Source organism: Mizuhopecten yessoensis, unplaced genomic scaffold (assembly GCF_002113885.1).
Source record: "Mizuhopecten yessoensis strain PY_sf001 unplaced genomic scaffold, ASM211388v2 scaffold5325, whole genome shotgun sequence".
NCBI lineage: Eukaryota > Metazoa > Mollusca > Bivalvia > Pectinida > Pectinidae > Mizuhopecten > Mizuhopecten yessoensis.
Genome location: NW_018405992.1, coordinates 332114 through 345801, shown reverse-complemented (window position 1 = coordinate 345801; position 13688 = coordinate 332114). Strand labels below are relative to the sequence as shown.

The 13688-nt window shown below is 43.7% G+C and overlaps 1 protein-coding gene across 1 annotated transcript; it reads left to right on the top strand.

Moving 5' to 3' along the window:
• The first annotated feature begins 5137 nt into the window (after positions 1 to 5137).
• LOC110450555 (proline-rich extensin-like protein EPR1) lies at positions 5138 to 11876 on the top strand. Its single transcript, XM_021498143.1, has 2 exons — positions 5138 to 5155; positions 10215 to 11876. The coding sequence occupies exons 1-2, from the start codon at positions 5138 to 5140 to the stop codon at positions 11874 to 11876; spliced, it is 1680 nt and encodes a 559-aa protein (XP_021353818.1).
• The last annotated feature ends 1812 nt before the right edge of the window (positions 11877 to 13688 follow it).

Here is a 13688-nt window from a genome sequence, read left to right as displayed (position 1 = left end):
ATGACGTCACTGTATAAAACAATGACGCTAAAATAAAACAATGATAATAGTAATGTGCTAATATAACGTGAATGTTCACATTTTTGGTCATCTGAATTGTTATCTGTGTCATTAATATTACCATTTTCATCATGGACAGCTCACATCAGATATATATAAAAAAGACAGCACTATGGGCACACGAGAAGAGGGATGAGTAACAAAGTCCGTGTAGATTTTAACTATGTGGCAATAAGATAGTAAACAACGCTAGATCCTTTATAAGTTGGGTTACCTTTGTTGTTTTCATGACTAGCATGCTGTTTACAATAAGATAAAAAATAATTACTAAGCCCAAGTAGTGTAATTATCTCAAGTTTACACGAACTGTGTTATTTATTAAACATCCTTACATGTTACGGGTATTATACTACAGCAATGTGACTTCTCAGATCTCACGTAAACAATAAACTCCCGATTTTCTGTGTGTAAATGTGAATCGTTAAAACATGGTAACCTAGAAGTTCGATAATATCCACAATAGCAGGACATTCCCTACCAAACCACATGCAATTTACTAAATATACTTGATGTTAGTCGATATTTATATTCATATTTATTTGTGGTTGATTTTGACAAAAAAAGAAGGGATGATGATTATTATAGTAATGAGCATAGATTCCCAAAACGATTCCTCTCTGTTTGTCCTGGTGTTCCATCTCACCATGTATACTTCTGTTTGTCCTGGTGTTCCATCCCACCATATGTACTTGTGTTTGCCTGGTATTCCATCTCACCATGTATACTTTTGTTTATCCTGGTGTGCCATCTCATCATGTATACTTATGTTTGTCCTGGTGTTCCATCCCACCATGTATGCTTCTGTTTGTCCTGGTGTGCCATCTCACAATTTCTACTTCAGTTTGTCTTGGTGTGCCATCTCACCATGTATACTTTTGTTTACCCTGGTGTGCCATCTCACCATGTATACATCTGTTTGTCCTGGTGTACAATCTCACCATGTATACATCTGTTTGTCCGGGTGTTCCATCTCACGATGTATACTTCTGTTTGACCTGGTGTTGCATCTCACCATGTATAATTCTGTTTGACCTGGTGTTCCATCTCACCATGTATACTTCTGTTTGTCCTGGTGATCCATCTCACCATGTATACTTCTGTTTGACCTGGTGTTCCATCTCACCATGTATACATCTGTTTGTCCTGGTGTTCCATCTCTAAATGTATACTTCTGTTTGTCCTGGTGTTCCATCTCCCCATGTATACTTCTGTTTGTCCTGGTGTTCCATCTCACAATGTATACTTCTGTTTTTCATGGTGTTCCATCTCACCATGTATACGTCTGTTTGTCCTCCTGGTGTGCCATCTCACCATGTATACGTCTGTTTGTCCTGGTGTGCCATCTCATCATGTATACTTATATTTGTCCTGGTGTTCCATCTCACCATGTATACTTCTGTTTGTCATGGTGTGCCATCTCACCTCGCATAATTCTATTCGTCCTGGTGTTCCATCTCACAATGTATACTTCTGTTTGTCTTGGTGTTTCATGTCAGCATGTATACTTCTATTTGTCCTGGTGTGCCATCTCACAATTTATACTTCTGATTGTCCTGGTGTTCCATCTCACAATGTATACTTGTGTTTGTCCTGGTATACCATCACACCATGTATACTTGTGTTTGTCCTGGTGTTCCATCTCACCATGTATACTTGTGTTTGTCCTGGTGTGTCATCTCACCATGTATAAGTCTGTTTGTCCTGGTGTTCCATCTCACCGTGTATACTCATGTTTGTCCTGGTGTGCCATCTCACAATTTATACTTCAGTTTGTCTTGGTGTGCCATCTCACAATGTATACTTCTGTTTGTCCTGGTGTTCCATCTCACAATGTATACTTGTGTTTGTCCTGGTGTTCCATCTCACCATGTATACGTCTGTTTGTCCTGGTGTGCCATCTCATCATGTGTACTTATATTTTGCCTGGTGTTCCATCTCACCATGTATACTTCTGTTTGTCCTGGTGTGCCATCTCACCATGCATAATTCTATTCGTCCTGGTATTCCATCTCACAATGTATACTTCTGTTTGTCTTGGTGTTTCATGTCATCATGTATACTTCTATTTGTCCTTGTGTTTCATCTCACCATGTATAATTCTGTTTGACCTGGTGTTCCATCTCACAATGTTTAATTCTGTATTTCCTGGTGTGCCATCTGACCATGTATACTTCTGTTTGTCCCTGGTGTGCCATCTGACCATGTATACGTCTGTTTGTCCCTGGTGTTCCATCTCACCATGTATACTTCTGTTTGTCCTGGTGTGCCATCTCACCATGCATAATTATATTTGTCCTGGTGTTCCATCTCACCATGTATAATTCAGTTTGTCCTGGTGTTCCATCTCACCATGTATACCTCTGTTGATCCTGGTGTTCCATCTCACCATGTATGCTTAACCGTTTACCACATATCTCGGTTGCACTTTCGTTGGACCTCCTGTGTCGCCTTGGTCCATTTCTTTATTTCATATAAATTGACCTTGTTTCATTTGTCCTGTTCTCTGATTTGCAGAGACACTTTGCTTCTTCCTTTCAGTTTCCGTTACTCTGTTTTTATAAAACTTCAAATGTCAAAAGTTTTAACCTTTCTTTGTTATTTTCTTTTGAATAATGCCCTCATGGTCCGCAACAGCCACTGTAATACCTTAGGTTAACTCAAAATCCAAATTGGATACCTTGTATTATGATTGGCTTAGCCGTGTTTGATTTTTTTCTCAATTTCACTGTATCAATTTAACCACGACACTCAAAGGTTTTCTAAGCCAAATCAGAGCTGTTTTATCAACAGCGAGGGGATCACTTACTTTATTAAGGATGGAAACATAAAACAAGGCCAAAAAGTCGTGTGGCTCGGTATGACTGCCATAGTGTCAGTAAGTCGTGTGGCTCGGTATGACGGCCATAGTGTCAGTAAGTCGTGTGGCTCGGTATGACGGCCATATTGTCAGTAAGTCCTGTGGATCGGTTTGACGGCCAAAGTGTTAGTAAGTTGCGTGGCTCGGTATGACGGCTATATTGTCAGTAAGTTGTGTGGCTTGGTATGACGGCCATATTGTCAGTAAGTCCTGTGGATCGGTTTGACGGCCAAAGTGTTAGTAAGTTGCGTGGCTCGGTATGACGGCTATATTGTCAGTTAGTCGTGTGGCTCGGTATGACGGCCATATTGTCAGTAAGTCCTATGGATCGGTATGACGGCCATATTGTCAGTAAGTCGTGTGGCTCGGTATGACGGCCATAGTGTCAGTAAGTCGTGTGGCTCGGTATGACGTCCATAGTGTCAGTAAGTCGTGTGGCTCGGTATGGCGGCCATAGTGTCAGTAAGTCGTGTGGCTCGGTATGACGTCCATAGTGTCAGTAAGTCGTGTGGCTCGGTATGACGTCCATAGTGTCAGTAAGTCGTGTGGCTCGGTATGACGTCCATAGTGTCAGTAAGTCGTGTGGCTCGGTATGACGTCCATAGTGTCAGTAAGTCGTGTGGCTCGGTATGACGTCCATAGTGTCAGTAAGTCGTGTGGCTCGGTATGACGGCCATATTGTCAGTAAGTCGTTTGGCTTGGTATATCGGCCATATTGTCAGTAAGTTGTGTGGCTCGGTATGACGGCCATATTGTCAGTAAGTCGTTTGGCTTGGTATATCGGCCATATTGTCAGTAAGTTGTGTGGCTCGGTATGACGGCCATATTGTCAGTAAGTTGTGTGGCTCGATATGACGGCCGTATTGTCAGTAAGTTGTGTGGCTCGGTATGACGGCCGTATTATCAGTAAGTTGTGTGGCTCGGTATGACGGCCATAGTGTCATTAAGTCGTGTGGCTCGGTATGACGGCCATAGTGTCAGTAAGTCATGTGGCTCGGTATGACGGCCGTATTGTCAGTAAGTCGTGTGGCTCGGTATGACGGCCATAGTGTCAGTAAGTTGTGTGGCTCGGTATGTCGGCCATATTGTCAGTAAGTCGTGTGGCTCGGTTTGATGGCCAAAGTGTCAGTAAGTTGTGTGGCTCGGTATGACGACCATATTGTCAGTAAGTTGTGTGGCTCGGTATGACGGCCGTATTATCAGTAAGTTGTGTGGCTCGGTATGACGGCCATAGTGTCAGTAAGTTGTGTGGCTCGGTATGTCGGCCATATTGTCAGTAAGTCGTTTGGCTTGGTATATCGGCCATAGTGTCAGTAAGTTGTGTGGCTCGGTATGACTGCCATAGTGTCAGTAAGTCGTGTGGCTCGGTATGACGGCCATAGTGTCAGTAAGTTGTGTGGCTCGGTATGACGGCCGTATTGTCAGTAAGTCATGTGGCTCGGGATGACGGCCGTATTGTCAGTAAGTTGTGTGGCTCGGTATGACGGTCATATTGTCAGTAAGTCATGTGGCTCGGTATGACGGCCGTATTGTCAGTAAGTCATGTGGCTCGGTATGACGGCCGTATTGTCAGTAAGTCATGTGGCTCGGTATGACGGCAGTATTGTCAGTAAGTTGTGTGGCTCGGTATGACGGCCATATTGTCATTAAGTCGTGTGGCTCGGTCTGACGGCCATATTGTCATTAAGTCGTGTGGCTCGGTCTGACGGCCATATTGTCATTAAGTCGTGTGGCTCGGTCTGACGGCCATATTGACATTAAGTCGTGTGGCTCGGTATGACGGCCATAGTGTCAGTAAGTCATGTGGCTCGGGATGACGGCCGTATTGTCAGTAAGTTGTGTGGCTCGGTATGACGGCCGTATTGTCAGTAAGTCATGTGGCTCGGTATGACGGCCGTATTGTCAGTAAGTCATGTGGCTCGGTATGACGGCAGTATTGTCAGTAAGTTGTGTGGCTCGGTATGACGGCCGTATTATCAGTAAGTTGTGTGGCTCGGTATGACGGCCATAGTGTCAGTAAGTCATGTGGCTCGGTATGACGGCCGTATTGTCAGTAAGTCATGTGGCTCGGTATGACGGCAGTATTGTCAGTAAGTTGTGTGGCTCGGTATGACGGCCGTATTGTCAGTAAGTCATGTGGCTCGGTATGACGGCCGTATTGTCAGTAAGTCATGTGGCTCGGTATGACGGCCGTATTGTCAGTAAGTCCTGTGGATCGGTATGACGGCCTTGGTGTCAGTAAGTTGTGTGGCTCGGTATGACGGCCATATTGTCATTAAGTCGTGTGGCTCGGTCTGACGGCCATATTGACATTAAGTCGTGTGGCTCGGTATGACGGCCATAGTGTCAGTAAGTCGTGTGGCTCGGTTTGATGGCCAAAGTGTCAGTAAGTTGTGTGGCTCGGTATGACGGCCGTATTGTCAGTAAGTCGTGTGGCTCTGTATGACGGCCATATTGTCAGTAAGTCGTGTAGCTCGGTTTGATGGCCAAAGTGTCAGTAAGTCGTGTGGCTCGGTATGACGGCCATATTGTCAGTAAGTCGTGTGGCTCGGTATTACGGCCATATTGTCAGTAAGTCGTGTGGCTCGGTTTGATGGCCAAAGGGTCAGTAAGTTGTGTGGCTCGGTATGACGGCCGTATTGTCAGTAAGTCGTGTGGCTCTGTATGACGGCCATATTGTCAGTTAGTTGTTTGAATTGTTTAATTTTCTGTATTGACGTTTTAAATAGATGTTCCATAGCATCGTGTGTTAGTGATTGTTTTAGTGTCGTCCTTATTGATTTGGTTAAGGCTAACTATCGTTCGGTCCGTCGTAAAGGTAGTTACCTATGTAATGGCAAGGGACGAAAATTTGCTCTATACAAAAACAAAAGCCTCATGGGCCCAAACGGTCACCTGAGTAAATTATGAAGTACTATAATTGTAGAATGTGTTTGTTTTCTTTTAAATTGGCACATAATTACTTTGGAAACAGGGCACCCATACTTACCTCGAGACCAGGCATACACATGCTATATAGAGTATTTACAGATAAAGTTGTAAATGTCCTAGTCAATCACAGGCCATGATGGCCATCTGGAATTTTACAATCAGCATGAAAAGTAACAAACTTGGTCGAAACTTCATAAGGAACACTTCTACTAAGAAAGCAATCGGTGAAGCCTTTCTTGAGAAGAGGTCAAAAACATCTCAGTTAATGACAGGTCAGGGTGCTTATTTTGGATTTTCTGATCGGCACAAAAAGTAATATAACATGTTCGGAACCTCATAAGGAACATTTGTACAAATGAAGAAGTGAGTTGCTGCAAATAATCTTGAGAAATTGAAAATTTCTCGTCTCAGCAAATCAGAGGCCAGGATCGGTTAACTTGTAATCTCCGATTGGCAATAACTCTCGAACTCGTCCGAGATCTTATTGATATAAAGCAGCTTAGCAATATTTTTCGAAATCCATTCACGTTTACTAAAGTTATCGCGCTCACAAGCACTAGCTCAAGTCCTATAGCCTCCGATATTATTTAAAATTTCAGTGTCTTATAACTCTGCGAGTTACTGTCTGATCGAGACCACTTGTGCGAGATCTTATTGATATAAAGCACCATAATACCATAATCGAAATAATTTCACTTCTACTCAAGATATCATGCTCGCAAGATAAAAGTTAGCGCACTACGCACGACGCACGGCGCACGACGACAGACGAAGACGGACGGCAATAAGTCACCATGAACGATGGTCAGGTGACATAAAAAACTGAGGGACGCATCTTTAAATAAATACTCTTTTGCGCTTAACGTATTGTTGAGAAAATGTGCTTGTCATTTTGACACCGGAATAAGTGGGAACGATCGACAATGTCCTGCTCTGCGAAGAGCACTAGAAACATCTTAAGGGCGATCCGCACGACAACCACAGCGTATGTAGGAGCACAAAACCATTCATGGGATTCAACTAGACCTTGTAAGAAGCAAGAAACGGCGAGATGGGTTAATGGATTTCTATGTAATAAATGGCAATGCAACTTAAAATGATTAATCAATTGTATTGCCCACCCTTGCCCATCATTCAAAAAAAGAATTAGATGCTTGAAAACATGTTGACTCCGATGTCAAAACCACACACAATGATCTACATGATAGATGTGTAGTTGTGTCTACGAAAAAATCATCTAATACATGTCATTCAATCTTTGTATACAAATACTTACCTTCTTGCATCCAAAACACTAGCTAATCAGATAGCTTTCCGAATCCTAGACTTCGAAATTCGCAAGAATCCTTATAGACAGCTTTTGATTACTGGCTCTTCTTTGTTGCTAAACCAAACCATTATCCGCACTTCTCTGTACCATTCTTAGTACCGAGACAGGGTTATACTCATAGTGTGACTCTGTTTACTCAAGAACCCAAATAAATGGAATGTAGATTTTGAAAATTCAAGAGATCTTTCGGTCGATCTCGAACACCCTTTTTCAAAAATAAATTGACTTTTCGACCCATCACACTACAACACCCCATACAAAACCTAAGGAACGTCTTCGTTCTCTCATTACGAAAGCTTTGTTTCCAAGAAATTCGAACGGCGGTTATTAGATATGATTGTAAATTGTTTAGGAGCATATTTTGAGAATAGAACATTAAAAGCAAAAATGAAGTAAACGGTAGAATGACTCGTTTCCTAATAATATCATTGAGTTTGGTGGCAAGATTTTCTTTCCAGCAGATTTAAGATTTTCCTATGGGAGGAAACTGTGCTCCTTTTTTCGAACGATTTTATTTTATTTCCTTATAAAGTTGAATTTATTAATGAACTTATCAGGATAGGTAACAGATATCTAGCAAAGTCTTTCAATTCCACATCAAGATATATCGACGAGACTGTCTTTGAATATTGTATATACCCCCCTGAGCTTGAGATTAAGAACACTGCAGATTTTCAACTTCTTTTCTTGATCTTTACTTCCAACATATGACCTTCATGGACGGCTTATCACGTAGCAGTACGATAAGCGGGACGAGTTCGACTTTCCGGTCATGAACTTTCCCTTTCTCGATAGTTACATCCCTGATTCCCCTACATGTGGTGTTTACATGTCGGAGGTGATTCGGTTTTCAAGAGCGTGCTCAGAATATCATGGCTTCCGTTATAGTTGTCGACAGCTGATGGACAAATCACAAGTTTTCCAAAGTAGCAGGTTGATGAAGACTATCACAATATCGGAGAGAAATTGGCGATTTCCTGTGTGCTATGAAGGTCAATGTTTTTTTTTTTTTTATTATGCTCATAAATGAGCCTTGTGGTTTGTTGTCACTTCTGGAGTACTCGTTTTTAGGACGTGACATTTCTTGGAATCAACCTTGATTAACATGGCCGGTATCGATGAAGCAGAAACCGCTTGCTCTTCCGAAATATCTGGTCTTTTTCTCCATGTATTTTTTCAAGACTCTTCGTGTAAATATTCCGTTTGTTCATATTTTGTTCTAGTTTTATAGATCTTCTTATTATCCTGCACCATGTCTACAATAGTCTTTTTATTGTGCTAATTAAGAGGCTCACCAGTTTTGTGGTAACTTCAAAGGCAGGATAATTTTAGTGTTGACTGAATTTGAACATTGGTAGGAATGACTGCAACGCATAGCATTTTGTGTGAAGCCTTATTTCTCAGACGTAATGGAAACAGATTATTCTTGAAATTGATAACAATTAAGTTATTAGAACCGAAGTTTTGGCGGTTTAAGATATTACAAAATAGCAAGGTAGTTGAATTTATATACAAAACCACAATTCAGCGAAAATCTTTGGCGTGTACAATATAAGCTGTTAATGATAGTATCGCCCCGTGGACAACTTATGGATGGGGAATTTTTATTTTGGGTGAAGACTATCTTGTAAATCGAGTTATTTACATGCAACTGAATTGCTGTTCTAATTGGTTGATTTAGCAGCATTGTTGTCCTGGGGAGAGCACCCTGGTAGATACTCGGGATAAAACGCCAAACAGTCGAGAAGTCACTGATCTGTTGGCTTGTTAGGAAACAAGTTTTTTCTCCGAAAACATCAAACGTGATGCTTGTGTTGTGTTATATAAGTGGCAGAGAGAAAATGTTTTGGTATCGCTGTGATCGCCGGCAGCAAGTGTTCACGTGTGTGGGTCTTCACTCACCGCGCACAGTGGCACATCCCAAAAAGTGCACCTTTTCTGACATCCAACTTTCGTTTTTATGTGTGGGAGGAAAAGCACGCATAGTTCAGAGTTCCCAGAATGTGCTAGATTCCAACTGGACAGCCCAATACCACGTACATGCTCCCCCAGTGACTCACCTAGCCGTTTCACTGGCTCTATGTTACAGATGAGGCTAATTATANTAAAATTGGTCTAGGAATGATCAGCTCATGGTCCTGACAAAGTTAAGTTAACATTATACTATTTTTTACTCAAATTGGTACATATTTCAACAACAAAAATAAATACTATAGACTCAGGTGACCGTTAAGGCCCATGGGCCTCTTGTTCAATATCAGTCTTAATTATGAATTTATCTTATTTCAAAATACATATTCGACATATGAGGGAGCTATGGTGCTTATATAGTTTCTATTTATTAACGACAAGGAAACTTTAACCAGAGCGAATTATCACTTGCATAATGAGTATGATACTAGTAAGGATGGATTGGTTAGATTGTACGTCCTCGTCACGAGGATACTCATTTTAACAGGTTGGAGTGTACGTCCTCGTCACGAGGGTACTCTATATACCAGGTTAGATTGTACGTCCTCGTCATAAGGGTATTCTTTATAACAGGTTAAATTGTACGTCCTCGTCACGGTAAGGTCCACAGGAATTGTTGAGGCCACGTTAAAGTGTAATATCACTGAAATGTCATTACGTTACGACCGGAGACACTGACAAAGAGTAGGCAAGGAAAGCCCTACACCGGTGCTTGACTGCGTGAAAACGCTCGTGACATAATGAATATTGTATCGTTTGCACTGATAAACAAATCAAGCCATTCACAGCATTGAGACAAGTACTGTCATTCTGTTTGCTGTAAAGCTGTGGTGCTTTCCAGGACACGTGAGCATATAAACGTCGTGATTTACGTTAGCTATGCTGGTGCGAGGAACGGTTGCCGTAATTTCAATGGCACCAGAATGTCGCTCAGGTAAAGCTGACAATATGGCGTGTGATACTGACACGCGGTCGTCATCAATCAAGAATCTATAGGTACCTTACTATTCTATTGTGTCCGTCTCGGAATTCCTAATCGTTCTGTAGGTATGAACTATTGGTCAGTTCTTACACGTCCTCCAAACCCTCTCCTTACCTGTGAACACCCGTCCTCCAAACCCTCTCCTCACCTGTGAACACCCGTCCTCCAAACCCTCTCCTCACCTGAGCACACTCGTACTCCAACCCCTCTCCTCACCTGTGCACACCCGTCCTCCAAACTCATTCCTCACCTGTGTACACCCTTCCTCCAAACTCACTCCTCACCTGTGTACACCCATCCTCCAAACCCACTCCTCACCTGTGTACACCCGTCCTCCAAACCCTCTCCTTACCTGTGAACATCCGTCCTCCAAACCCTCTCCTCACCTGTGTACACCCGTCCTCCAAACCCACTCCTCACCTGTGTACAACCATCCTCCAAACCCACTCCTCACCTGTGTACATCCGTCCTCCAAACCCACTCCTCACCTGTGTACATCCGTCCTCCAAACCCTCTCCATACCTGTGTACAGCCGTCCTCCAAACCCACTCCTCACCTGTGTACAACCATCCTCCAAACCCACTCCTCACCTGTGTACAACCATCCTCCAAACCCACTCCTCACCTGTGGACACCCATCCTCCAAACCCACTCCTCACCTGTGTACACCCGTCCTCCAAACCCTTTCCACACCTGTGTACACCCGTCCTCCACACCAACTCCTCACCTGTGTACACCCGTCCTCAAAACCCTCTCCATACCTGTGTACACCCGTCCTCCAAACCAACTCCTCACCTGTGGACACCCGTCCTCCAAACCCACTCCTCACCTGTGTACACCCGTCCTCAAAACCCTCTCCACACCTGTGTACACCCGTCCTCCACACCAACTCCTCACCTGTGTAGACCCGTCCTCCAAACCAACTCCTCACCTGTGGACACCCGTCCTCCAAACCCACTCCTCTCCTGTGTACATCCGTCCTCCAAACCCTCTCCATACCTGTGTACACCCGTCCTCCAAACCCTCTCCATACCTGTGTACAGCCGTCCTCCAAACCCACTCCTCACCTGTGTACACCCGTCCTCCAAACCCTCTCCATACCTGTGTACAGCCGCCCTCCAAACCCACTCCTCACCTGTGTACACCCGTCCTCCAAACTCATTCTTCACCTGTGTACACCCATCCTCCAAATCCACTCCTCACCTGTGTACACCCGTCCTCCAAACCCACTCCTCACCTGTGTACAGCCGTCCTCCAAACCCACTCCTCACCTGTGTACCCCCGTCCTCCAAACTCATTCTTCACCTGTGTACACCCATCCTCCAAACCCTCTCCACACCTGTGTACATTCGTCCTCCAAACCCACTCCTCACCTGTTTTCCCCCCTCCTCCAAACCCACTCCTCACCTGTGTACACCCATCCTGCAAACTCACTCCTCACCTGTGTACACCCGTCTTCCAAACCCACTCCTCACCTGTGTACAGCCGTCCTCCAAACTCATTCTTCACCAGTGTACACCCATCCTCCAAATCCACTCCTCTCCTGTGTACACCCGTCCTCCAAACCCACTCCATACCTGTGTACAGCCGTCCTCCAAACCCACTCCTCTCCTGTGTACATCCGTCTTCCAAACCCACTCCTCACCTGTGTACATCCGTCCTCCAAACCCGCTCCACACCTGTGTACACCCGTCCTCCAAACCCCCTCCTAACCTGTGTACACCCGTCCTCCAAACCCCCTCCTAACCTGTGTACATCCGTCCTCCAAACCCTCTCCATACCTGTGTACACCCATCCTCCAAACCCCCTCCTCACCTGTGTACATCCGTCCTCAAACCCTCTCCACACCTGTGTACATTCGCCCTCCAAACCCACTCCTCACCTGTGTGTACACCCGTCCTTTAAACACACCGTCCTCCAAACCCTCTCCTTACCTGTGTACACCCGTCCTCCAAACCCCCTCCTCACCTGTGTGTACACCCGTCCTTTAAACACACTCCTCACCTGTGTACACCCGTCCTCAAAACCCTCTCCATCCCTGTGTACACCCGTCCTCCAAACCCACTCCTCACCTGTGTACACCTATCCTCCAAACTCACTCCTCACCTGTGTACACCCATCCTCCAAACTCACTCCTCACCTGTGTACACCCGTCCTCCAAACCCACTTCTCACCTGTGTACACCCATCCTCCAAACCCTCTCCTCACCTGTGTACACCCATCCTCCAAACTCACTCCTCACCTGTGTACACCCGTCCTCCAAACCCACTCCTCACCTGTGTACACCCATCCTCCAAACCCTCTCCACACCTGTGTACATAAACGACACGTACACGATGACACCATTGCAGTATTGCTTAAACACAACAAAGTAAAAAAACAATCATGTAGACTACATCATAACTCACAAATCGGCACCACTTATTTTCTTTAAAACAAATGCAAATATTCGACTATAATGAACAAAAGTTACTACAATCTATGCCAGGATGAACTTGATCTGGTAGCTTGAATATTCTTACAAGGTTTTAATGAAATACTGTATAAAAGTAAGTGGCTCCATAAAAAGTTATAAACTGTTTCAATTAATCACGTTTTTTTTAATGTTGGTTCTGTTACGCACTGATAATTCCTAAATGCACGAAATGGTTGATTGTGTATGAACGTACGATTCATTGTTAAGGAAATATAACTTCCAACTACCTCGACGTTTTTTTAAATTTCAAAATACTTTGTTAAATCAGTTAGATTTAACGGGCTTTGACGGGTTCACTTCAACAAGCTGCTTTAAACCATTTGACCACGCACAAACATAAACAAGACAAGCACACTGGACGACCTCTGTTTACATAATCACATGTCAATATCTCAAGACGAAAACATAATGATGATGACCATCTGCCGAGCGGATATTTTAATGGAAAAATAGACGAATGTTTTTAGAATTCCAGCATTACTTGGCACCACCAGGACATTATAGTATATCAGCGATATGTTCGGATACCGACACCTGTCAGGTGTGTTGTGACGTCACACTTGTCGTACCACAACGTGGCAGGAGGTACCAAGGTAGCTTTAGTTGGGTGTACCGTGATTTAGTGTACCGTGATTTAGTGTACCGTGATTAAGTGTACCGTGATTTATTGTACCGTGATTTAGTGTACCGTGATTTAGTGTACCGTGATTTATTGTACCGTACCGTGATTTAGTGTACCGTGATTAAGTGTACCTGATTTAGTGTAGTGTACCGTGATTTAGTGTACCGTGATTTAGTGTACCGTGATTAAGTGTACCGTGATTTAGTGTACCGTGATTTAGTGTACCGTGCACCGTGATTTAGTGTACCGTGATTTAGTGTACCGTGATTAAGTGTACCGTGATTTATTGTACCGTGTTTTAGTGTACCGTGATTTAGTGTACCGTGATTTATTGTACCGTGATTAAGTGTACCGTGATTTAGTGTACCGTGATTTAGTGTACCGTGATTAAGTGTACCGTGATTTATTGTACCGTGATTTAGTGTACCGTGATTTAGTGTACCGTGATTTATTGTACCGT